Source organism: Phascolarctos cinereus, unplaced genomic scaffold, assembly GCF_003287225.1.
Source record: "Phascolarctos cinereus isolate Bilbo 61053 unplaced genomic scaffold, phaCin_HiC Scaffold_2;HRSCAF=192, whole genome shotgun sequence".
NCBI lineage: Eukaryota > Metazoa > Chordata > Mammalia > Diprotodontia > Phascolarctidae > Phascolarctos > Phascolarctos cinereus.
In genome coordinates this window covers 133,505,508-133,533,414 of record NW_027555625.1, presented here as the reverse complement: position 1 = coordinate 133,533,414, position 27,907 = coordinate 133,505,508, and the positions used below count along the sequence as shown (strand labels likewise).

The 27,907-nt window shown below is 37.4% G+C and overlaps 1 protein-coding gene across 3 annotated transcripts in view; it reads left to right on the top strand.

Moving 5' to 3' along the window:
- Positions 1 to 27,907, top strand: part of ZMAT4 (zinc finger matrin-type 4) — a 732,744-nt gene that overhangs the window by 107,941 nt on the left and 596,896 nt on the right. For all 3 annotated transcript variants that reach the window (XM_078149597.1, XM_078149596.1, XM_020969655.2), the window contains one exon: positions 6,239 to 6,344. In XM_078149597.1, coding sequence (XP_078005723.1) covers positions 6,243 to 6,344 — 102 coding nt within the window. In that variant the 5' untranslated portion in view covers positions 6,239 to 6,242. The remainder of the gene's footprint in view (positions 1 to 6,238; positions 6,345 to 27,907) is intronic.

Sequence of the window (27,907 nt, the reverse complement as noted above, 5' to 3'; positions counted from 1 at the left end):
TTGCCTCAGTCTCCTCATCTATAAAATCGGCTAGAGAAGGAAATGGCAAACTGCTCCAGTATCCTTGCCAAGAAAACCCCCAAGTAGAGTCACAAAGAGTCAGACGTTACTGAAACGACTGAACAACAAGATCTGTCCATCTACAGAATGAATTACCATTAAACGTATTCAAGCAGATGTGCATGAATGTGAGATGTTCATCTGATCTGTCAAGATGTTGTAAAGGAGCTTTGGAGGCTGAGGTTAAAGATTTCTTAATAATTACAATATTAGCAACAACAACAACTCATGGTGATATAGTGCTTCCAGGTTTACAGAGCTGTTGTTGGTTTTTGGTGAGGTAGTCAGGGTTAAGTGACTTGCTCAGGGTCACACAGTTAGTAAGTATCAAGTGTCTGTGGCCAGATTTGCTCTATCCACTTCAAACTCACCAGAGTTCTTTCTTCAAAAATAGCTCAGTGAGGTAGATAGTTTAAGTGTGCTTTTCCATTTTCTTGGCAAGTAAACAAATGCTTAGAGAATAAGTAGTTTACTTTTTTGGGGTATTTTAAATTTAGGTTTGTTTTATTTAAGTTTAATGTTAATTCCATGCTGTGTTTCAGTAAGAACAATACAGATTTTGTATCTGTGGCTCCAGTCAGATATCTAGTAGTACAAAATAGCATCAAGGTACAGATGACCCTCCCTCACAGCAGGTTAGTAATTTACAAATGGCCACATATCTAGCGTGTGTCCAAGTTGGGATTCAGATCCAGGTCCCATGAATTCAAATTCTATGCTCTTTTCATCATGTTAGTCTGAATTTAAGATAAACATAAGCATGATAATTTGGGAGTAGATGTAATTATGGATATATGCACTGACTTCTTGAAACTTTTTTATGAGGTAGACACGGTGAATTTGGATCAGTTAGCCCGTGAGCAAGAAAATATCCTGAAACAGGCCACTGTGGCTCAAATGAGGAGTGAAAGGTGAACGTGGAACCATTATGACTACTGCTCTGACCAGTTCAGGCAGATAGAAATTATTTGGCTTAGTAATTGAGATATTTTAAAATCATTGGACATAGCAGCTTAACTCTCTCTCTCTCTCTCTCTCTCTCTCTCTCTCTCTCTCTCTCTCTCTCTCTCTCTCTTCATTTGGTTTCTAGACCAAATTGGTTGGTCTAAGTACTAAGATACAATAAAAGTACTGGAATTTGGTTCTTGCCTTGACTCTTCCAGTAACCAATCAGATAATTTTCATAATCTTTCTTGGCTCCAATTTCCTTATTTATAAATAAAGTGAAAAGGGGAGGGGTTAGAGCACCAGGTCTTATGGAAGAAATGAGATAATGAGTTTCTGATATGTCATAAAACTAGTAGAAGAAAACCATAGTAGTAATAGGCAAGTTACTTCATCTTCCCTGGTCTCAGTTTCCTTCATTTCCATAATGAAGGGTCCAGACAAGATGATCTCCAATTTATTTTTCAGCTGTTAATATATTATGAGCTTATGGAAATTGCTCAGACATTTTATGAAGTCATATTCTGCTAAAAGCATCTGAAAAATTCTTAATTTATAATGGTCCTTAATGTCTAAGTGTCAACTGACTGTCGATTGATTGATCGACCAATGCAGATGACGGGGAAAATAGGAGATTCCTACAGAGACTAATATGGGGCAGAGAATAGAGTTAAAATTAATAATAGACACATGCAGAAGATATAAGCAGGAGTATATAACTGAAGAACACAAAAGAATAGTGTCAGGAAGGCCAATATTCTTAAAAAAAAGGCTTTTGAAAAATCCAAGGGATACCAAAAGGAACTTTTCTAATTATATCTGAACAAGACTAAGAAAGAAGAAGGGAAAGACCTATTTCTTAGGATGGTTAAGATAATAATAACAGATGTCCTAGGAAAAGAATAACTACTCTGCTTCTTTTTTACTTCTGACTTTTCCGTTAAGAACTATCTTTAGAATTGAAAGATAGGTTAAACATGGTTAAGAATTAATTGAAACTGGATACAGTAAAGGAATACCAACATCTCTAAGTTTGTTCAATTCTCCTGGCCTAGGTAGATTAGAGATCATTCCCCAGGGCACAAAAGCAATAGCCAGATAATAGTGAATGCCAGAAAATTATCTTTGTGGAGAATGGAAGAGATGGTGAGAGACTGGACAAATGTGGTTGTGATTCCCCTCAAAGAAGGCATTGGTGATGGTTGTTTAGTTGTTTTAGTCATGTCTGATTCTTCATGACCATTTTTGGGAGTTTTCTTGCCATAGATACTGGAGTGGTTTGCCATTTCCTTCTCCAGTCAAAGAAGGTAGACTTTGCGTGTCCAAAGGAGGCTGCTCCAGATGATGAGGGAATCTCCAAACAATTTCCTATGAGGATGCCTGAAATGTTATTAGGAATTGGAGAAGTCTTTGTGGGCATCTCAAACTCATCATCTGTTAGACAGAATTCATTATCTTTCCCCTCAAACCTTACCCTCTTCTAGACTTCTCTTTTATTTTTTAATGCACTTGTACCATCCTGGCCACCCAGACTAGCAATGTCTATGTCTTCCTTGAGTCTCCAATCATATTCATCTTCCATATCCAAATCCATTGTCAAATCCAGCTATGCTGCCTACTTGTGATTCTTCACACATCACTGTCCATCTCCTGTCTTCCTGCCTTTGCTTGGGGTGCATTCTGTTCTTGGAATGCTCTTTTTCCTTACCTCTCCCTTTTAGCTTCCCTGGCTTCCTTCATTATCCTGCTCAAATCCTACCTTTTTTGAGGAGCCCTTTCCCATTCCCCCTCACTGCTGGACCTTTCCACTCAGAGATTACCTTTAATATACTCTGTATATTTTGTATGTACCTAGTTAATTTCCATGTTGTGTCTCCCCATTAGAATGTGAGCTGCTTGAGGTCAGGGACAGTTTTTGCCCTTTTGTATCTCCAGTGTTATACCACTGTGCCTGGCACACAGTAGTCATTTAATAAATGCTTGTTGACCAATCAACTTATTGATTGACAAGATCTACTATCATGGAGGTGGGAGGGTGGGATTTATTCTGTGACCTATTTGAGGGCAGAGTAAAGGGTAAATTATTTTAATCTTCAATCGACCTCTCTTGCCAAAGCTTAGAAGTATCCAGATATGGAATATACTACCTTTGAGGCAGTCTGTGCTAATTATCAGAGGAGTTCAAGGAGAGGCTTGATAATAACTTTTGAAAGACCATGAGGGATCAATCTGTGAACTGAGTGGCCTCTAAGGTTTTTTTCTGAGATTCTATGATTATAGGTACTTTCTGCTCTACAATTCTGCAATTCCCCTGCCTCCAATACAACCCCATTGCAATGGTTAGTGCAGCCATTTATATGAGTTCAGAAAATTGGAAAATAGCTGGCTGTGCAGTAAGAAGGAGGTGGTTGTGGGGAAAAACGGAAGCAAACTAGGTCAGCTGGTAGGATGGGTCAGAACAACAACACAGAAGTGTGATAGAGAGTTAAGGAGAAAGGGAAGGGGCTCAGGATGAGGATGTCCAAGAGCAGAAATGGAGGTATGCATGTGGGAACATGTCTCCCCTTCATATACTTTCTATTACAATTGTATTTCACTCTGGCAGCTTCAGTCAAAAATATTTGACTGTGATTTCTTTTCTCCCCTGAAAGTTAAAGGCTAAGTGATTCTATCTATGTATCTATCTGTAATGTGTGTATGTATATATATGTATACATACATATGTATATATACACATACACACATCTGTACACATACACATATACATACGTATATGGTGTATCTATATGTATTTCATTTTGTATGTTCTGGTGTATATGAATTGTGTGTTGTTTTCATGAACCCGAACCCCTTGGATATATTTATCGTAAGTTCAGAGTCTTACGGCTAAAGTGGACTTTAGAACTCAATTAGTCCAAACCTATCATTTTACAGATGAGTAAATCGAGGCTCAGGGGAGTTAGGTTGGAGTTCACTTAAGGTCACCCAAGTGGAAGGATCAGAGATGGGATCTGAATCCCAGAGGTTAACCAGGTCAGTTCCTGGACTATCACATATTGTCTTCTAAAAACCACTGACATTTGTTCACCTAGGCTCAGTTTATAGATCTTCAGCGAAAGGGAACTTAGCACCTTCTGAAGCAGCCCATTCTGCCAGAGGGCGGCTGGAACTGTGAGCAAGTGTTTCCTTATGTGAAGTCTAGCTTATGCTTTTAGTCACTTCCACTACTCACTGCTTCTAGTTCTGCCCTCTGGGGCCATGCAGATTAAGTCTAATCCCTCTTTCATATTAGAGTCTTTTAATTATTAAAATGAGTGAATGAAAATCATTTATTAAGCTCTTACCATGTGCCAATCCCTCTTCTAAGACTGCTATAGTTTCCCCCTAACCTTATCAAGTCTTGTACACAGTAAACATGTCCAGTTTCCTAATATAACACGGTCAACTTCCTGCTCATCCTCCTTTGAACACGTACTGGCTTTTCAGTTTCTTTTCTAGAACTGGAAGCCGAGAACTGAACGCCACACCGAGTAGGCCCTGGTCAAGGCAGAGGCCAGTGGGGCTAAAACCTCCTTTTATATGGATCCTTGTTCATTGTGGGTGCAGCCTGAGCTGACTTGACTCTCATGTCATACTCTTGATTCATAGGCAGCTCGCAGTCCACTAAATTTTTTCTTTACAAATTGGGGTTATGTTGACTTGCTCTTTGGAACCAGGCTGAGGTATGGAGGGAGAGAGGGAGGAAGACAGAGGGAAGGGAAAAGAGGGTGAAGAGGGGAGAGAGAAGAGGAGGAGGGGAAGGGGAGAGGGTTAGAGAGCAGAGAGAGAGAGAGAGAGAGAGAGAGAGAGAGAGAGAGAGAGAGATGCTGTAATTCATTGTTAGCATATGGCTACATTGTACATTCTTTGCATATTATGGTACACGATATTAAGGAAGAATGGCAGATCTAATTCAGCTTTCAGCCTCTCAGTATAGCAACTGAACTCAGGGACTTAATTTTACTTTGCTTAGAGGCAGTAGATTTCAGTTCAATTTATTTGAGTAGAAGAATTATCCAGACTTCTTGTTTCTTATGGGAACAGAATACATAGTTAGGTGTTTTTATGAGCATAAAAAAAAATTCCCGATGACCTAGTTTGGAACCATAACAAGGTAGCTAGATGGCACAGTCAATAAGGCACAGGACTTGGAGTTAGGAAGACCTGAATTCAAATTTAGCCTCAGACACTTACTAAGTGTGTGCCTCTGGGCAAGTCATTTAACCCCTGTTTACCTCAGTTTGCTGAACTGTAAAATGGGGATCATAATAACACTGACCTCCCAGGGTTGTTGTGAGGATCATATAATATTTGTAAAGCACCTAGCATAGTGCCTGGCACATAGTAGGTACTATATAAATACTCATTACCTCCTCTTTCCTCACCTCCTCCATAAAGAATAGCAAGGTTGAAGGAAACCATGGTCAATTTCTCGACTAAAATATGGTTCAAGTTTCACATTTCAGCTCTGGTCTTTATCACCTACGTCACATGGGACAGTCACTTAACCTTTCTAGGTCTCAGTTACCTCTGCTATGAAACGACATTGCTGACTGGATGACCTTGAAAATTCTTCCCAACTTTCAATCTATGAACTTACGATCATATTTTCCTAATGGTATAGGGAAGTGTTTCCTAACCTTTTCTAATATAGGCCTTTTCTACATAAAAAAGGAAAATTAATAAACTCCTGCATGATATATGATTAGTATTGAGTGATTGAGAAAATAAATGATAAAATACATACTAGAAAATCATGAACTCTTCCAGGTGATTTTATATTTTGTTAATTATAACAGCATCTACATACTTTTGGAAAAACAGCAATGCATACATAAAGGATGAATATTTGTTTTGTCTGTGGATGATATCCTTGCTTGTTTATGGATTCACGGTTCTACTACAAAAGTCTTCATGATCGCCTAAGGGCCCATATAGGTTACAGGTTTGGGAACTACAAGTATGAGTCGTTATACTTTTTGGAGTGTAAACTCTTTGAGGTCAGAGACTGTTTCATTTTTGTTTTTGTATATCCTACACCTAACACCTTTCTTGGCGTGGAGTTGGTGCTAAATGAATGCTTGCTGATTGATGGAATTGTTAACAAGCTAGGATTATGAAATCTTAATTGAGAGTTACGGCAATATCAAAACAATAGATTTATTTCTGTTTTTTTCTGTTGGTCTCATTTTAGCCAGATGAAGTCTCCTGACTTGGACCCGGATTTGTTTACGGAAAGTTACTGCAAGGTGTGCAGTGCTCAGCTGATCTCTGAGTCTCAGCGTGTGGCGCATTACGAGGTCAGTTTTTGTTTTTCATTCACAGCATAAAGATGAAAGGGAAGAGTGATATTTCCCTTGGCTCTAGGGAAATGCAGGAGTCTTTAGAATGCTCCCTTCTGAACTATGAGCCCAGCTTCAAGAATGCATGATGGATGTTCAGTCAGAAACTGAGAGCAAAGATTATCTGGAAGAACTAGGAAAGGCCCCTTGTCCTGATAATATTCTCTTCTCTGCTGTTCACTCATGTGTTAAACTTTTTTTCCAGGAGAAAAAAAATGAAAACAACAGCAGCAACTTCATCTTTAAAATGAATGGGTTGGACTAGGTAATCTTGAGGTTCCTCCTAGTTCTAAATCTATGATTCTATTATTCTTTTGTGCTGGTTATGGCATAGTTTAGTGGGAAGAGTGCTAGACTTAAAGTCTGTGGAATTTTGCTTTCAAATCCTGATTAAGAAACTAACCACGTCACCATGAACAAGTCATTTTACTAGCCCAGCTCTCAAAGAGCTCATATTCTGCTGGAGAAGATAAAATATAAATAACTAAGAATGTGTAAGATTATAAACAAAGTAGATGGAAGGTCATCCCAGGAAATTAGCAGCTATGGAGATTGGAAAAGGCCTTGTGCAACAAATAGCACTTGAGTGTTGAAGAAAGGCAGGGAAGCCAGGAGACAGAGATGAGGAAGGACACAGAGCATTCCAGGCATAGGAGATAGCCAGTGGAAAGGCATAGACATGAACGAAATGGAATGGCATTTTTAAGTGACATTTTTGATTATGCCCATCTAGTTGGGTCATAGATACAATGAGAGAGTAAGTACAAGAAGACAGAAAATATAGGAAGGGGTCAGGTTATGAAGGGGTTTAAATGCCAAACAGAGGAGTATATATTTTGTGTTGGAGTCACCAAAGCTCATTTAGAAGTAGAGTGAAATCATCAGATCTATACTTTAAAATAATTACTTTAGCAGCGGAATGGAGGATGGATTGGAGTGGAGTGAGATTGAGGGAAGGAGACCAACCAGAAAGCTATTGCAAACGTCCAAGAGAGAGGCGATGAGGGTTTAGACTAGGGTGGTGGATATATAACTGAAGATATGGGGAAATACACGAAAGATGTGATGAAATTAGAAACAGGGTTTAATAATGATTGGATATGTGCAATGAGTGAGAGGAAAGTAAGATAACACAGAGTCTGTGAACCTGTTTGGCTAGGAGGATGGAGCCTTTGACAGTAATAAGACAGCTTAAAAAAAGGGAGGGACTAGGGAGAAATAAAATGAGTTTTGTTTTGGAGATGTTGAGTTTGAAATTGTTATAGCACATCCAGTTTGACATGTCTAAGAAGAAGTTGTAGACGTATGACCATAGATAGCTCAGCAGAGAAATTAAAGCCAGATGTATACATCTGGGAGTTCTCTGCATGAGATAAGCATTGAACCCATGGATGCTGATCAGATGACCAAATGAGGTAATATACAGAAAGACAGAGAGAGGGAGAGAGAGAGAGAGAGAGAGAGAGAGAGAGAGAGAGAGAGAGAGACAGACAGACAGACAGACAGACAGACAGACAGACAGACAGACAAAGAAACAGAGAGACAGACCCAGGAAAGAGCCTTGGAGGAAATTCACTATTTGTGGATGTGACATGCATGAAGAACCAGAGAAGGCACTTAAGAAGGCACAGCCAGACAGATAGGAGGAGAGCCAGGAATGAGTAATTGGCCTTTTTTAAAAAAAATTATTTTCTTCTCCTTCTCCCTTCTCTTCTTCCTCTGGATACTTCCAATTGCTTCTATTTACTACCTATGTGATTATGGGCAATCACTCCCTTTCTAGAGGCAATAGATAGACTGCTGGGGCACTTGGTTGCCAAGTAACCAAAAAGAAAAGTCTTCTGACATCTTTTTTCCCCTCATGAATGTTCATCTTACAAGAAATTTGTGGAATCATTTGAAGAGTAAAAAAATTTTTTTTCACTAAGTAGCTAGGAAGACCTGAGTTCAAATCTAGTTTCAGAAACCTCCCAACTGTGTGACTCTGAGCAAGTCATTTAACCTCTACTTGCTTGAATTTTCTCAGCTGTAAAATGGGGATAATAATAAAGCACCTACGTTCCAGAGTTGCTATGGTGATCAAATGAGATAATATTTGTAAAGTGCTTAGCACATTGTCTGGTATGTAGTAAGCCTAATACATCCCTTCTCCCTTTTCTTTAGGACTCAACTTCTCCACATGGAGGGGATTAGAATAAATGATCTTTTATGTTCCTTCCCATCTTAGAATTCCATATAAAGCTCTATGATCCCATAGAAATTCAATTAGATAGATGTAGGGGGGTGATTTAGTACAGCAGAAAGAATATTTGTGCTATTCAGAGGACTTGAGTTCAAATCCTCTATATGTACTGCATGATTTGGGGCAAGTCACTTAATCTCCTTGGACCTCAGTTTCCTCATGAGTCAAGTGAAGAAGTTGGAATAGTTGGTCTCCGAACTTTCTTCAAGCTCTAGGGCCATGATTTTATAATTAAGTGATACCAGAGGTTTGGCTATGTTACAAGGGATGGTGAGAAAAAGTGTGAGGGTATTTCATGGCTTAGGAAGAGTGGTACCAAAAAAAAAAAGATAGATGTCATAGGTAGTAGATGGTAGAAAGGGAGAGAAGGCTCCTATGACAGAGATATAACTTGCTTTGCATTTTGATGAGGGTTGGTCCAGACTGAATCCCTTTTGTTTTCCAAAGAATCCCTATCAGTGGAAACACGAGATCCCAAGTGTAACAACTCGGGAGTTATTTTTGATTGGCAAATGAGCCAGCAACTTTCCTGTTGTTTGCTAAGTCTGACAAATGCCTGATGTGACAATCTTTGCCATGGCTTACCAGAGCCAATATTTTTGATGAAGGCAAAAAAAAATTACTCCTCAAATGATGATTCCACTAATTTCTTGTAAGACAAACATTTGTGAGGAAGGGGAGGAAAAAGATGACAGAAGACTTTTTTTTTTGTTATTGTTACTTGGCAACCAAGTGTTAGGGAAAGGAAACAAAAACAAAAAAAGCAGGCTCCAAAAGGAGAACAGCAGCAGGGTTTAAATAAAGAAGTGTTTTATTGTGGGGTGTATTGTGCTATCTTGCCTAGGCCACATTTAAACGGTGTCCTTGTAACCCTGCCCACTGTTTCTTTTGTTGTTGCCATGTGAACTTGCCAAGTCAGGTCTGTGATTTGATGACAACTAGGGGGAAAATGTTTGAAAAAATCCAATTAGTTAGATGTGCGATTACAGAATTGTGGAATCTCAGATTTGAAAGGTCTGAGAAGTTACCTAGTTAAGCCGTATCTAAGTAGACATCACCTCAGTGGCATCCTTGGCATGTGATTATCCAGAATATATTTAAGAACCTCCAGGGAAGAGGAACACATTATATCCTAAGCAAGCCCATTCCAATTTTGGACAACTCCTATTGTTAAGTATATTTTGCTTCTATTCTTTCTGCAAGTACTACTCATTTTTCTTGGTTAAGTCCTGGAGAGCGCAGCAGGTTAAGACCAATCCCTCTTTTACTTAACAGCCCTTCAAACACTGAGGGCAGCTACCATGTATCCCCTAAGCTTTCTCTCTTCAGGCTAAAGCATCCTTTAGTTCCTTCAAATGATCTTCCTAAGGCACAGTTTCCAGTCTGCCATGATACTGATCACCTTTGGCCTTCGGTCATCATAAACTGGAGAGCAGGGACCATTTTTTTGTTTGGTTTGGTGTGGTTTTGACTGGTTTGATTTTAAATCTCTAACTCCTAACAGAATGTTCTTATACCTTGCTCTTCCTTATCTCTCTTTACTCAACTGTTGCCAAATCTGATAATTTCTATTTCTGCAATTTCTCTTGCATATGTCCTTCCACTTCGCTTATAAAGCCACTGTCATCGTTCAGAGCCTCATCATCTCTCACCCAGACTATTGTGATAGGTTCTATCCTTCACACAGCTGCCAAAGTTATTTTCTTAAAGTGCAACTTTGATCATATCCCCCCAACCAACAAACTTCAGTGGCTCCCCATTACCTTTATAATTAAATATAAACCCCTCCATTTGGTATGTAAAATTCCTTACAACCTGACCCTTTTCTTCCTAATTAGTGTTCTTGAACTTTACTCCCTGCCTCAAACTCTGTATTCCAGTCATCTGGGCCTATATGTTGTTTTGCACGCACAATGCTCCATCTCCCATCTCTGTGTCTTTGTATTGTCTGTCTCCTATACCTGAAATACATTCTCCTCATCTCCACCTCCTAGAATCTTTTTTTTTCAGAACTCAGCTCAAGCGCCAACCTTCTTCATAAAGTTTTCTCACCCTTCCCAACCTCCCCTTTAATCAGCTCCCAGAGAACCTTTTCCCCAGACTCCCTTGTATTCATTATGTAAATATTCTGCATAGACTTGTACATATTTGTGTTATCTCCCTCATTATGACATAAGCTCCTGGGGAAGAGAGGATTTTTTTTCCATTTGGATCCTCAACTTCATACACAGAGAGCACTTAGTAAAGGCTTGTTGACTGATTGATATATTAGGTACTTAATAAATGTTTACTGGACTGGATTGTTCTCAATCTCCAGTTGACACAGTCATTGCATTGCACCCTCACTGGGGAGGAGAGAATTGTGTGGAAAATGTATTAGTGTTTATTGAATGTATGGGAACACAGAAGAGGTAGAGGAAATAGAAACAGTGACAATAGTTATATCATTAGAAGTATGTAAGCTCTACAATCAACACTGCTGCAAATCAGCCAAACATTACATAATTTCCCATTAAACACGGATGAAAACAGCTGAATGATATTTCACGGAGGAGCTCTAGGCAGAGCTTAAATACTGTCACTGAGACAGTGCAACATTCTATCTCACCTCAAAACTCAACCAGACCAAACAAACCATTCTTTCCCCCATAGAGCTGTGAACATAAGCTGTGTCTACGTGACATCCAAACAACCACTCTATTCATTAGGGGGAAAATCAGTCAGACTGGCCATTTAGCACTTGGCACTGTATGGATGCAGAAACTGGTTTGCTGCTTAACTTTTCAGTTTTTTATTTTGGTATTATAGAGGCAAGGTTTACTGGTATAGTGAGTATCATGATGGGCTTGGGGTGAGGAAGACCTCAGTTCAATCTTTCTTTATTAGTTATGTGATCTGGGGCAAGTCTCATAACCTTGATGGTCCTCAGGAAGCTTCCTGTGACTTTTTTTTTTAACCAAGTCAAAAATAGTTTCTTGATCTATATCAGTGGAGTCAATTCCCAAAATGGGAGCTTTCCAAACTGCAAAATCAGGGCTGTTTTGCATATTTGTTTGTTTTGGTATTATGTAGACATAGGCATAGGATTAGAAAGCCTCTGTAGAAAGAATAAATCTTTTTTCCTTTTTAAAAAATACATTTTATTCGTCTTTTGTTTTTATTTCACCTACAATTCCTACTGTATTCCTCTCCATACCCCTCCCAAAGAGTCAACCCAGATAGCTAAGCATAAAAGAGGGGGGAAAACAGATCAACAATACAAACCAACCTATCAAAAGATTTTTTTATTAGATGCAATTAATATTAAGTGCCTACTATGTGGCAGGCACTGTGCTAAGCACTGGGAAAACAAAAAGAGGAAAAACAGTCTTGCCCTCAAGGAGCATTCCATCTAATGAGGGAGATATAGTATTCCATAGCTATTGTACTCTTTCTATAAAGAAGTAGAGGAAAAATGCATTCTCTTCTTTAGGGCCAAACTGAAACATTACAATTTCCCAACATTCAATTTAAATTGTTTGGTTATAATTCTTGCTATTCACATTATTGTATTCATTGTATATTGCTTTTCTGCTTAGGTTTATTTCACCATGAACCAAGTCATATTGGTCTTCCCATGCTTCTCTATTAACATTTATTAATTCTTACAATACAGTAACATTCCCTTACATTCACATACTACAATCTATGGTCCTTAATTGATGGGTATCAATTTTGTTTCCAGTTCTTTGCTGCCACCTAAAGTACTATGATAAATATTTTGATGTAAGCTAGGTCCTGATTAGTGCAAATAATGAATCCCAAGAAGTAGTGACATATATTCAAAATTATACTTATATAAAATATCATGTTTGGTTCCATCCCAATGGAAAAGGACAATGTCAAGTTGAATAATGTGTCCCCTTCTTAGGATTTGTTACTTGCACTAATTAGGACCTACTTGTATATGTGGTCTTTTTTTGTCATCAGTCTCATCAGGGTATATGTCCAGTGGAGGAATCTCTATATAGAAGGATTCACACATCTCATTTTCTTTGCATAATTCCAAATTGCTTTTCACACACAAAAAAAATGAAAACGACCTTTTTTCTCAAATGTTCACTTAGAGAAAATAACGTGTGCCTATTGTGTGTCCAAGATTGTGCACAACATCACGTAGAAAACAGAAATTACATATGAAGGTAACACCTATGCACCTGAAACAATTATATAGTAACATGTAGTTGCATATAATTAAATATAAAAACATGACATAGGACATGCATGGTATAGGATTCCTGATGAAGGAGAGTTGGTGCAGACTGAAATTGTCAAGAATGGTTTCTCAGTGAATGTAAAGCTTTGTGGGAGTTTAAAGAATAGATAGCATTTGGAAAGACCAAGAAACAGAGGGCAGAGCATTCCAGGAAGGGTAATAAAAACATGAACAATCAACCAATCAATAAATATTTATTAAGTGTCTACTAGATGTCAGGCACTGTGCTAAGTATTGAGAATACAAAAAAAGGCAAAAGACAGTTCTCACTGTCAAGGAGTTTGTAATCTAATGGAGGAGCTTACAATAACAAAGACATAGAAGTTAGAATAAGGAGGATGTGAAGATAATGGATTAAACTGAACTGGTTAACATTTAAAGGATCTGTATTCTAGTCATGGCCCTATGAATGACTATTTGGGCAAGTCACATCTCTCTGAGGGTCATCAATTTCTTCATCTGTAAAATGAGAGGGTTGGACTATATGACTTTTATATCCATCCAGCTCTAACATATTCTGGATCCAAGTAAGTAATTTCCTAGAGTGTCCAAATGCTACCTATCTTTTAAGACTCAGCCTCATTTTCCTATCTATTCTGCTTCTCTGGTTATTATCAGGTTACAATAAAATCTTTGTCCTATGAATAACAGGTCACAGATTTGTGGATTGTTAGAGTCAGAAGAGACTTTATATCATATACTCCAACCCCCCCATTTACGTATGAGGAAATTGAGTCCCAGTGAGATCAACTTGTTCAAGATGATGAAGCTAGTTAGACAGCCTTAGTTCTAGCCCAGATCTGACACTGATTCCTAACCCAGTACTCTTCTATCTAGAGCATGCTGTCCGTACTATTCTTTTAAAAGTTGTCATATGATCATAACCCAGCTTGTCAGTCAAAAAACATATATTAATCATTACTACATGGAGGCAGCTGGGTGGCTCAGTGGATAGGGCACTAGGCCTGGAGTCAGGAAGACCTGAGTTCAAATCTGGCTCCAGACACTTACTAGCTGTGTGATCCTGGGCCAGTCACTTAACTGCTGTTTGCCTTAATCCACTAGAGAAGAAAATGGCAGACCATCCTAGCATCTTTGCCAAGAAAACTCCATGGATGGTATGATCCATGAGGTCATGAAGAGTCAGACACGACTGAATGATTGAACAACAAAAACAGTATTTGAGACACTGTGCTGGATATACAAAGAAAGAACCCCCTCTCCACAAAAAAGGAAAAGAAAAATAAAAATGGTCTTTGCCCTTAAGAAGAATACATTCTGGTGGGGCAGACAAAGATGAAAATAAACTAGGTGCATACAAAATATGTACTGAGTAGATGGAAGGCAATCTGAAAATGGAAGGCACTAGTGTCTGGTCTTTTGTAGAAAGTGAGATTTGAGCTGAATCTTGAAGGAAGACAGCAAGATTAAGAGGTAGGGGTGAGGGAGCAGAGTATCTCAAGCAGAGATGACAGCCATTGTAAAAGCATGCAAATGAGAGATGGAATGACATTTTCTAGGGACTGAAATTGGCCCAGTGTATCGAGATCATAAGAGTACATGGAGCAGAGTAAGGTAAGGTGGAAGAAAACAGGAAAAGTGGGAAGAAGGGGCTAGGTTAGGAAGGACTTTAAATGGTAAACAGAGGTGTATATATTTGACTCTCAAGTAGGAGTTAGAAATAGTAAGACCTATAATTTTGAGAATTCACCTTTGTAGCAGAGTGGAGAATGAATTGGAGTGGGGAGAGACCTGTGACAGAGAGACCAATTATAATCCCATTGCAGTAGTCCAAGAAAGGTGATAAGAACTTGAATTATCATGGTTATAGCTGTAAGAGTGGAAAGAAAACTCACATTAACATGACATGGTAAAGTTTGCCCAATAATTTTTTCAACAACCTTGCTAGGCAGTGTAAGTATCATTGCCACTATTTTATGGAAGACGAAGCTTAGGTTCAGAGAGGTTAAATGACTTGCCCATGATCACACAGTTCATATAAGCTCAAGCTTAGATTTGAACTTATATCACCTGACCCCAAGTTCACTTTCTTTTCTTTTCTTTTTCTTCCTTTCCCTTCCTTTCCTTTCTCTCCTCTCCCTCCTTTTCCCTTCCCTTTCTTTTCCCTTTTCTTTGTTTTATTGATGCTTTTAGTTTTTACACTACTGTCGCTTCCCAATAACTACCATGCCTTCCCTATGAACTCTTCATAGGAACAAAGAAAGACAATTAAGCAAAACAAACCACCACAGCAATGACATCTGACAGCTCGTGGAGCATTGCACACTTGTGGTTAACAATCTCTCTATAGAGAGAAGGCAAATGTGTTTTTCACGGATCCTTGTTCAGTCATTGCATTTAATCTGAGTTTGAATGTCTCTTAGTATTACCTCCATTTAAATTATTGTGGTCATTGGGTGTATTGTTTTCTTGATTCTGCTTTTTTTGCTCTGTATCATTTCATATAAGTCTTTCCACATTTCTTATAATTTCTCATATTCATTGTCTTATTGTATAATAATATTTTCCTAGATAGCATTGTTTTCTGCCCTTGTATTTAACACACACATATATATGTATGGATACATATGTACATATACATACATATATACATATGTGTATATTTATACATACATATAATTATTTGCCTTTCCCCTCCTAAACTCAGGAATATGATTTTATGTGTCTTTATATCTCCCCATAGTCTCTGGCATAGTGATAGGCTTACATCAGGGCGCTGAATAAAGGGATTTTTGTTTTTATTGATTTTTAGATATTGATTCTATATGGGAGGGTAGATGACACTGAAGAGTGGTGTTATATTGTAAGTATACATTTGAGCTCAAGGATAACTGACCGGAAAGTACTTCAAAATCAGAAGTGACATTTTCGTAGTAATAGATAAGGAAAGTTCTTAACAACGTTGGGAAACTATCCAGATGTCTATGAAGAAGTTCTTATGGCAAAGAAATTTAGAGAATGAAATTTTGAAGTAACAACATTACCCATGAGTCTGGCTTCACTGGCCACAGTTTGAGAACGGGGAAAAAAATGCCTCATTGTAACTCAGTACCCGAGACTGTGAAAACTATCATCATACCTCCATCCATTTAGTGATAGGCACAGTGGCCCAGGGAGTCTTCTGAAAACCTAATTTTCTTGCTTCAGCTGTTTTGACTGGCCTAGAAAGGAATACTGACCTTCTGTAGCTTTTGCTTAATATAAAGGAACAATTGACAGGGGCTCTATTCTGCTTTTATTGGGCTGTAAGGAGAACCCAATCTCAGCTTTCAATAGGCAGACACAGAAATGTGAAAAATAGGTCCCCAAACCTTGGATGGCTGACATTTGGTTATTTTCTTGCTCTCACGAGTTATCTTTCTTTTGTCTGTATGTCCCCCAAGAGATTGCCACCTCCTCTCTTTTCAATCTTCCTTTTCCTCACTTTCTTTCCTTTCCTACCCCCAATTTCCTGAGAGAAAGTACAAGCTGAGAGATTCTTTATAAATGGATTAAAGTCATGGGTATTGTATTAGGTTGTGTTTCTTTGTCCCTGAAACCCACAGCTTAGTGCATGTAGCCAAACGTCTTTCCTCTGGCATCACTGCAGATTGATGGGTAGCACGGGTTGATCAATATAATAAAATACATAGGTCTTGATTTATGGTAGTTGTACAAGGAAAATAATATTAAGGCAGGCTGTGTGAATCAGGGTGGGGCTTTTAATATGCCAATGTGCCTAATTTCTGTAGGTGGGGTCAAAAGGACAATGGGTGAGAATTAGGGTTCAGGTGACTCTGAGTATCTAGACAACAAAGTGTTTCACTTATAGAATCATACATCTTGCCCAGGCATTTTTAATCTGGGGTCTATAAACCTAAAAGGATACATAGATATATTTTAAGGGTTCCATGAACTTGAATGGGGAAAAATTAAATCTTTATTTTTACTGACTTCTGAGATCTAGTATTTTCTTCTATTATTTAAAAATATTATTATATATATTATTATATAGTTTCAGATTGCCAAAAGGATTAAGGTTAAGAAAGGTTAAGGACTTGTGATCTAGAACTTGTAGGAATCTTAAAAGTCATCTGGTCCATCTCCCACATTGCAGATGAGGAAACTAAGGCCTTAGAATATGAACTGGCTTCTTTGAGGCCACATATAGAATTGTGTCAGAGATAGGATTTGAACCCAGTTCATCTGGTTCCAGGGACAGTGCTCTTTTCATTGTGCCAGGTTGGATTTGTAGGAAAGGAAGAAGGAAACAAACATTTTTAAAGCTCTTACGATGTGCTAGACAAGTGCTTTACAAATATTATCTCATTAAGTCTTCATAACAATCCTGGGAGGTAGGTGCTATTATTATTATTATTTCCATTTTAGAGGTGGGGAAACTGATGTAAACAGAGGTTAAATGACTTCTTCAAGGTCACACAGCTACTAAGTGTTTGAGGCCAGATTTGAACTATAGTCTTTCTGATTCCAGGCCTAGTGCTCTATCCACTGTGCTACCTACCTGTCTCATAGAACTCACCCTGGAGCTGGGAGTGGAAAGGGGGGGGACTAGCAAATTAAGAGTCTTTCCTGAGAGCAGATAGGTAGGTAGAGTGCCAAATGTAGAAGACAAATTGTCCATTGATGAGGCTCTATGAGCGTTGGCCCCATTTGTCTTCCTCAGGATGTTAAAAGGCTGATATCTGCCTAGAACTGGGATAAACTGGAAGTGTAACAATCTCAGCTTAGTAAGTATTGGATCACCATTTCCCCTCCTCTTCCCATTGTTGCTTTGCATTTATTTGATGTTTATTTACATCAATACATCTTCTTTTCCCTAATAGCTCTCCTTCCAGACAGAGACTGTTTCGGTTAAGTTTCCATATGCGCAGCAAGTAGGGTAGTTCCTGGGGTATAGTAGGCACTTCATAAGTGCTTGCCAGATGACGTTGTAGCCCAGGGTACAAAGCTTTCTCTCAGTTCTGCGTTTTTGAAGTTAACTTGGAAACATGCACGTGCATACCGTACATTCCTAACATTCAAGTATTCCATCTGGCCATATTGTGTTTTGTTCCCATATCTATACACAGAAATAAATTGTATGGGGTGATTTCTCCATCATCAGCCTACTTAGAAGCCATCAATGACTCCTTTTAACATTCTTTTTTCCTATTAGATAGACCCCAAACATGACTTTCCCTTTGCCATCTCCAGGATTTTGCACAGATAATTCCCCCTGGCCTGGGATGCACGGGCCTCTTAGAATCCCTAGCTTCCTTCAAGGCCTTCAGATAACAGAAGCCTTTCCTGAGCTCTCACAGTTGGAAATGCCCTCTCCCTCCTTCAATTACCTTATATTTATTAAACTGTGCAAATATTTTATCTTCTTTCCCAATAAATGTAAGTTCCTTGCTACCAGTGATTATTTCCTTTTTTTTTCTCTGTAAATCCTAGTGCTGATTATAGTACCCAAAACACAATAGGGGTTTGTTGAAATAACAGGGCATCAAAAACTCTTTGCTTTCTAATACAGTCCTAGATCTTGTTGACTGGTGAAGGGACTACTTGAATATACTCAGGAATAAACTGAGTTAATTTGTGTTTGTGCCACTTATGAACCATCCCTTCTGCAGCAATGCGGTCTGGATGTTGCCCTTGCAGGCAATTCGGACCAAATAAAAAGAGTTTTAAATATTTACTAGAAGATAAGTATGAGAATACTATCTAAACAAATCTTCAGGAGCTTAAAAAAAAGATACCCAATTTTAAATCTGACCAGTAAAACGTAATGGGCAAGTTTTGGACAAAATACATGAATTGTCCTTGGTTAGTGTATTTGTCCCAGCAAATGAGCATCCTTTCCATGTTTGTTCTTGCTGTAATCTCTGCCATCAGAATGATATGATACATGTTTGTTGACTGGCATCACGCTTTGGTGGATGTTGTTTTCTTAGGAGTCTCCGTCTCAGAGGCACATTAATTCCTATCCAGGCTTTCTTATCCATGATTTCCCATATGTCCTTCATAGTACATCTTTCAACTGCATTGGAGTCCTTTCCCTTAGTATCTTAGTATCCCAGAGACACCGCTATACCTCAGAGTGCCTATCTGCTGTGTCTCATTCACAACATATGACTGGTCTACCTCATTTTCTAGCTATGTTATTTCCCTGATAATGTTTTTTATGTCACTTCTTGCGTAGAATTCATCATTGATAACATGCTGCAACCTCCTTATGCCAACTGCGCATTTGATCCTTGTTCTTTGGGTTATTTATAATAACCCATTTATGATAACTAGGTTATTAATTCTCTTGAGATTATGGTGCTCCATGCTTTTTAACTCTCTAGCATATTTTTATGTTAAGAGACTGGTTTTCCTAGAAGCAAGAATTTTGAAATCTTTGAAAAAACTGTAGTTTTCCAATTGCAATATCTGCTAGCTCTTCCTCCTACTCATATCTCAACTCTAGGTTCTGTTCATTATCTGTCTGTAGTGCCTAAGATGTAAGTATACATTTATATATGAATCACTATTTCTATGTTATCCATATACATTTATGAATACAACTAAATATTTATATATCATAATTAAGTGGAGCACATATGATGCAAAGTGTAAGCAACAAATTTTTTTCATTCAATTTTTTATTCATTGTGTATTATTGGACAATAGCTATAGATTTTACTAAGGAAGTTTTGGAAAGTTCATGATATGATTTCATAATTTATTTAATTAGATTGTAACCATGCATCTCTGCTTCTTGAAAAGAGTTAAATACTTGATATTACTGCTTTCCTCAAACATTTCCTGACATGAATGGAAAATGGACAGCCTCTGGGTTAGTTCAGGGTAGCCTAAGAGCCTGTTTCCCTGGCTGTTGTTATCACTGCTGTTGTTGTTATTGTTTTAACCCATAGAACCTTTTCATCAGTGATCCCTTGCAAGAAAGGAGGATTTCCTAAAGTGTCTATGTGAATGTTAAAAGGTCATTGTAGGATGATCAGATTTAGGGGCAACTAGAATCATTGATTTCATGGAGAATTTTCACTTAAAGAGTTCTGAGCCCTGTGCTTTCTTCCCTCCACCTCCTACCCTACCTTGGCAAGTATAAAATTTCAAAATATTGAGTTCTTTGTCCTACATTTCTCTTCCATATGGAATGTTCTTAGGCCATATTCTCCTAAGATGCTATATCTGATTCACAGTTTTAAAAACAGAATCTGGAGGCCATCTAAAACATTTTCTCTCTCCTTTTAAACATATTCCTTGGTTCATTTGGGAGCACAGCACTTATTTTGGGAGAACGGAGTGAGACATTCTGGTCACAAGTCTGGCCCAGAGGATCTGGCATTTGATAATCAGTGCTGAAGAATATCGTGAGTACCTATGAATATACTTGATCCAAAGATTTTTCCACAGCTAGTATTTATGGTATTTTTCCAACCCTTCAAGGTACTTTATATAGAATTATGGGAATTACAACATGGTAAACTGCAAACTTAATTTTATATCTACCATTCCCACTGAAGCAGAGAATCATAGCATCACAAAATTGGAAGGGATGTCAGAGGTCATAAATTCTAACCTGTCCCTGAATACGAATCCTCTATTGAAATATCCTTTAAAAAGGCCTTCAATGAAGGGGAACCTACTATCACTTGCAATGACCCATTTTACTTTTGGATCACATTGTTTAAATATATTTTATATATGTATATATACACCCATATTTATACATATATGTGTAAATATGTCTCTCTTATCTTTTTGTTGTTGTCATTGTTTAGAAATTGTTTAGTTGTATCTAACTCTTCATGACCCCTTTTGGGGTTTTCTTGACAAAGATGTTGGAGTAGCTTGCCATTTCCTTCTCAAGTTCATTTTACAGATGAGGAAACTGAGGTAAACAGGCTTAAATGACTTGCCCAGGGTCACACAGTTGATACGTGTCTAAGGTCAGATTTGAACTCAGGAAGCTGAGTCTTCCTGACTCCAAGCTCAGCAATCTATCCTTTGTGCCACCTAAATGACCCTCTCTTTTGTCTTTATATCTTTTCACTTCCAAATATATTCCTGACCTCTCTTCTCTCTAGAGAAAAAAAGGATATAAAAAGCAGTTTAGTAAAACTAATCAATACATTAACATAAATGATAATATATGAGACATTCCACACACATAGTTCACCTCTTCTGCAGTAGTCAAGGCTGATTATAATTTCACAGTGAGAAAATTCTAATTGTTTAGAAGCTTCTTTTTTTCTTACATTATACCTACATCTACCACAATGTGATTTCTATCTAGTTCACTAGTTCTCCCTACGGGGCCAAGCAAAATAAGTCAAATCCTTCTTGTGCATGACAGTTCCTCAAATACTTGAAGAAAGCCATTATCTCCCACCATGTTCTCTTCTCCATGTAAATACCCATGGTTCTTTCAACAGATCCATACATGACATGGTCTCCAGTTCCCTCATCATTCCGGTTGTCCTTCTCTGGATTCTCCACAGTTTATCTTTTCTACAGTGTGGCACTTCACACTCAACAGAATAGTCCATATATGGTTTGACCAAGACAAGGGACAGTTAGACTATTGCTGACTTCATTTTGGACATCTTGGCATTATTCGACTCAATCTAATAAGTGCTATTAAGCACCTACTAGGTGCGAAGCATTGTCCTGGTTGCTGAGGATGCAAAAACAAAAAACAAACACACAAGCAAATAAACAAAACACAATGCCTGTCTTCAAGGAGCTTATGTTGTGTTAGAGGGATACAACAAGGAAAGAGATAAGTAGATGTGGTTGTTTGAGGTGGAAATAAAACGAGCATATAGAATGCTTCACAAACATATCTCCTCACATAATGATCATCCCATTAATTTTCTCTGTATCATTCCAAGTTTAGTATATGTACTGCTTCCATGGTTCATTCAATTCAATTCAACAACCATTAAATCAATATTACTGTGAGCTAGGCATTGGTGCCACAAAGAGAAAAAATGAAAACTGTACTGGTCTTCAAGAAGCTTACATGGGAAGGCTTATGTGTGGGGGTCCTTCTAATGGGGGAATTGCCTCAAGAGGGAACAATTCTCTTTTTCCCTGATTCTTCTTTCTCTTCCTGCTTTTTAAATGCAGGCATTCCCCAAGTTCTCTTCTCAGGCTTCTCTCTCTCCACACTCTTTCCCTTGGCAATCTTGTCCACTCCCATGGCTTCAATGATCACATTTGTGTAACCAATTCATATAAATTTCTATTTTTTGATCTTTGTCTTGGCCCTGTGGCTTGAGTTTCCCACTGCTTGGTGGATATAATCATCTAGATATCCCTCCAGAAACTGCAATTCAAACATGTTTAAAATCATACTCTAAAGCAACTCTTCCTTCCAGCTTTCCTATTTTAGTCGATGACTAAATTATTCTTCTAGCCACTTCGTCTCAAAACTTAGCCTTTTTTTCGCTTGTTCTGTCTCCATCACTCCCATCCCCCAAAAGTTTGATTCAGTTTTGTGTTTCATAATGTGATTACTGTGATCCAAATCTGGAGTAACTTCTGTAGTCTTAGATGGCTATAGATCTGCCAAGGCCAAGGAAAGGACTTTGATCACCTAGTTATATGGGTGTTGAAGTTTATTGCTCTTGGTTGTGGACTATTAGAAGCAACTCCCCATAAGTAAAATTCAAATTTAACTCAAACAGTTATTAAGTGACTGCTATGGGGAAGTGTTATCATTTGGAAAGAGTGATGGAGATAGAGGTCCCAGTTATGAATATTAACTCTAATTACCTGTGAGAACCATGGGCAAGTCATTTCATTTTTTTTCTTTTTCAGATTCTTCATCTATAACATAAAAAGTTGAATTAGATGACCTCTGAGGTCCCTTGCAATTCTTAACCTATTATCTTATGAGCAGTAATCTTGTGTGCAAATCCTAATGTTAAGTGTTGGGGATGCAGTGAGACAGTTCTTTGGATAGAATGCTGGACTGAGTCAGGAAAATCTGAGGCACAGATCCAGGCTCAGTAACTTCCTAGCTGTGACACTGAGCAAGTCACTTAACATCTGCTTGTCTTGATTTCTTCATCTGTAAAATGGGGATGATAATAATAGCACCTATAATCCAAAGGTTGTTGTGAGGATGAAATGGGATAATATTTGTAAAGTGCTTTGTATAAAATGCTATATCAATGCTATAATAATTATTATAACATTTATTAATATTATTGTTATTATTAATGATACAAAGAAAAAGATGAAACACTCCTTAACCTCGAGATGTTTTCATTCTAGTGGGGAGATGGGTGGGTGGGTGAAATACAAAATAGTTAAATACAAAATGATGTGAGGAGGAAGAAAATATTCACGACTGGTTATTGATTGGCAAAGGCCTCACATAGGACTTAGCACCTCAGCTGAGCCTTGGATGAATTTAAGAAATCAAGGAGGCAGAGCTGTGGCAGATTTGTATTCTTGGTGTGGGATCTACCTCATGCAAAGGTTTGGAGACAAAAGATGTAGTGTTCAGTTGGGGAACAGGCAACAGATCAATGTGACTGGAAGGTAGAAAGCATGAATAGGCTGCAAAGGTAGTTTGGAGTCAGATCAGAGAGGACAGTAAGTACAGTTTGTGGGATTTGTTTTACTCTAGAGAAACCTTAGACTTTAGAGAAGTGACATGGTCAGGCACATATTCACGAACGTACGTTTGGCAGCTGGGTTGAGAATTCATTGGAGAGGGGAGAGACCAGAAACAGGAAATTCAGTGAGGAGGTCTCTTCAGCCCCAAGTAGCATGATGTTCAGTTGGATTTCTCTAGAAGTAAAACAAATCAGTTGCTTTGGGTAGGTGGTGAGTTCTCCATTGCTGGATGAGACCAGGCGATAACTCATCTTATTGGTGATAATTTAAAGCAGATTCCTATTTAGCTATAGGCTGGGCTAGATGTTTAGGCACAGGTGCTTGATGACCTTTGAGGCCCACTTCTTTTTTTTCCTGGGATTCACATTCTGAGATCCTTCTCAGGCACACACTGGATTAAGTGGCCCATAAGTTCCCTCTCAGCTCTGAGAATCTTGTATTTCTGTGGGCTTGTAGTCTGATACAACTGCATTCACAGCCGCTAGGAAGATGTTAGCATTTTTTCCAAGCTGCTTCTTTAGAACCCTGCAATAAAAAAGCCAAAATAGGCCTTTATTTTTTCTTTGCATTTGCCCTTAAGCTGCATTTTCATTATGACATTTGCTTTGCAGAGCGCTATAACTCTTTTCTTACTGAAAGCTTTATTTTTTTAGGTGTTCACAAAATATCCTCTTGATCTAAAATTCTTAAAAATGAAAAAAGCCATAAGAGAAAAGCACTACAATGGAACTTCTTTATAATGTTGCTGATGTGTGACAGCCCCAGCCTCCTAGGCTTACCATTGATTGCCTACCATTGCCTTACCATTGGTTGTCTGCTCAGCCTTTCACCCTATGTAATTCTTTAAAACAATATATACATATATACATATATGTATATATTTACATATATTTATTTATTTTTAGTTTTCAATATTCTCTTTTTGTAAGATTTTGAAATGTAAATTTTCTCTACCTTCTTTCCATTTGCCCTCCCCCAAGATGGCATGCAATCTGATATAGGCCATATACATTCAATCATATTAAACATATTTCTATATTAGTCATGTTGTAAAGAAGAATTAGAACCAAAGGGAAAAACCACGAGAAAGAAAAAACAAACAAAAAGGGAAAAGTAGCATACTTCAATCTGCATCCAGACTCCATAGTTCTTTCTCTGGATGTGGATAGCATTTTTGATCAAGAGTCTTTTGAAGTAGCCTTGGGTTATTGCATTGCTCAGAAGAGCCGAGTCTATCAAAGTTGGTCATCGCACAATGTTGCTGTTACTATGTACAATGTTTTCCTCACCCTATGTAATTCTTGACAGGCAACGTGAAAGGCAGGAAAAAAAGGAAGGAAGGAGGGGAAGAAGAAAGAAAAAGAAAGAAGAAAGGAATTCCTGAATCTTTCTTCTTGTAATTTTTATCTATTAGTCCTAGTTTGAATATGAGACCTTTGTCAGAGAAACTTCCTGCAAAGATTCCTCCCCACCAAAGTCAGCTGTTTTCCTTTATAATATTGACTAAATTGATTTTGTGCAAAACTTTTTTATGTAATCAAAATTTACATTTTATCTTCTGTTATTTTTTTCTGTCCTTCTAATAGTAATGAACATTTTCCTTATCCAGTATTGAAATTATTTTCTCCTTTTCTTTTCCAGTTTGTTTATGGTATTACCTTCTTATCTCTAAGTTCTGTATCCATTTGGAGCTGATCTTGGCATATGGTGTGAGGTATTGGTCTATACCTAGTTTTTGCCATACTGCTTTCTAGTTTTCCCAGCAGAGTTTGTGAAATAATGAGTCCTTATGCCATTTAGCTTGGGTATTTGGGCTTATCAAACATCATGCTTTGATCCTCATTTTATGTACCTAATCTGTTCTGCTGATTGCTCTATTTTTAAACCAGTACAAATAATTTTGATGATTACTATTTTGTAATGTAGTTTGAAGTATTGCTAGGCCCCCTTCCCTTGCACCTTTTTTCATTATTTCCTTTGAGATTCTTGACCTTTTGTTGCATCAGATGAATTTCATTTTTTTCCCCTTAGCTCTATAAAATAATTCTTTGGTAGTTTGATTGTTATAGCACTGAATAAATTAATTTAGGTAGCATTGTCATTTTTATTAAATTTAGTTGACACATTTTTAAGCAATTAATACTTCTCTAATTATTTGGATTTGTCTTTATTATTACAATAAGTGTTTTGTAGTTTGTATTTTTCTTACAAGTGCTCACAGACAGACTTCCAATATTTTATACATTATGTAGTTCTTTTAAAAGTATTTTCCCTTTCTATCAGTTCCTGCTGGATTTTGTGGGTACTATAGAGAAATACTGATGAATCATGTGGATTTATTTTATATTCTGATTCCTTATGGAAATTATTAATTATTTAAGTTAAATTTCAATTTATTCCTTTGTACTCTCTTGATCAGGAGTTCTTTCTAAAATTTTAAAATATATTTTATTCTTTCACTCTTTTTCCTTTTCTTTTTTCCCATTTCATAGCATTTTATTTTCAACATTTACTTTTGTAAGATTTTGAGTCCCAAATTTTTTCTCCCTCCCCACCTGCCAAGATGGTAAACAATTTGATATAGGCTATAAATGTACAATTATATTAAACATATTTCCACATTAGTCATGTTGTGAAAGAAGAATCAGAACAAAAGGGAAAAACCATGAGAAAGAAAACAGAACAGGAAAAAGAAAATCGTGTGCTTCAGTCTGCATTCAGATTCCATAGTTCTTTCTCTGGATGTGGATAGCATTTTCCATTGTGAGTCTTTTGTAGTTGTCTTAGATCCTTGCAGTGCTGAGAAGAGCTAAGTCTGTCAAAGTCAGTCATTATACACTGTGGTTGTTACTGTGTGCAATGTGCTCCTGCTTCTGTTCATTTCACTCAGCTTCAGTTCATATAAGTCTTTCCAGGTTTTTCTGAAGTCCATTTGCTCATCATTTCTTATAGCTCAATAATATTCCATTACCTGCATAAACCACAACTTGTTCAGCTATTTCCCAATTGATAGGCATCTCCTTAATTTCCAATTCCTGGCCACCACAAAAAGAGCTGCTATAAATATTTTTGCACATTTGGGTCCTTTTCCATTTTTTATGATCTCTCTGGGATTCAGACCTAGTTAGTGGTATTGCTATTGATCAGGAGTTCGTAACCTGGGGACCATGAACTTGTTTTAAAATATTTTGATAATTATATTTCAATATAATTTATTTCCTTTGTTATCATATATATTTTATTTTATGCATTTAAAAACATTATTCTCAGAAGGAGTCAATAAGTTTCACTACACTGCCCAAAGGGTCCACATGCAAAAAAAGGTTAAGGACTCCTACTCTAGATATGCCATTATGAAATCTTCAAAAAGTGATAGTTTTATTTTCTTTTTTCCTATGACTATCATTGCTATTTCTCTTTCTCGTATTATTGATATGTCTATAGTATGTGTATATGTTTATATATGTATATATTTATAACATTTGTATCAATGTGTTAAATAATAGTGTTAATAATGGCCTGATTTTATTAAACAGACCTATATCCTTTTCCCATTATATATTATTTTGGCACGTGGCTTTAGATGTGTAATACTTAGCACATTAAAGAAAAGTCCATTTATTCCTTTGCTTTTGAGTTGTTGTTATTTTTGTTGTTGTTTTTGTTGTTAATGGAAACAGGTTTTGGACTTTGTCAAAAGATTTTCAGCATCTACTAATATAACCATGTAGTATTTTTATTAATATTTTTTTATGTTTATTGTTTTCCTTATATTGCACGTGCCTCATATTTCTGCTACAAATCTGACTAGATCATCATTTTTTAATATATTGTAGCCTCTTTACTATTATTTAATTTAATATTTTTGTTTTGATTGTCATTAAGGATATTCATAGTTTTCTGCTTTAAATATTTGTATTTGACTGTATTTGCATCAGGGAATGAAACCAAATCAATAAGCATTTTTAAAGCTCTTATGATATCCTGGGACAGTTCTAAGCACTGGGGATACAAAAAAAAAAGGCAAAAAACAGTCACCACCTTCAAAGAATTCACATTCTAATGGGGTAGCCAATATGCAAGCAACTATTCATGACTGAGAAATATACAGGATAAATTGGATGTAATCTCAGAGGGAAGCGATAGACATTGAAAGGGGCCAGGAAAGGCATCTTGCATGAGAGAGAGCGAGAGAGAGAGAGAGAGAGAGAGAGAGAGAGCGAGAGCTGAAAAGACAAGGGAGTACCTCTGGGCATGGGGGACAGCCAGTGAAAATGCACAGTTAGGAGCTACAGTGTTGTATATAAGAAAAAGCAAGAAGGCCAGTGTCAATGTATCAAAGAGTAAATGGAGGGGAGAAAAGTGTATGAACTCTGGAAAGGT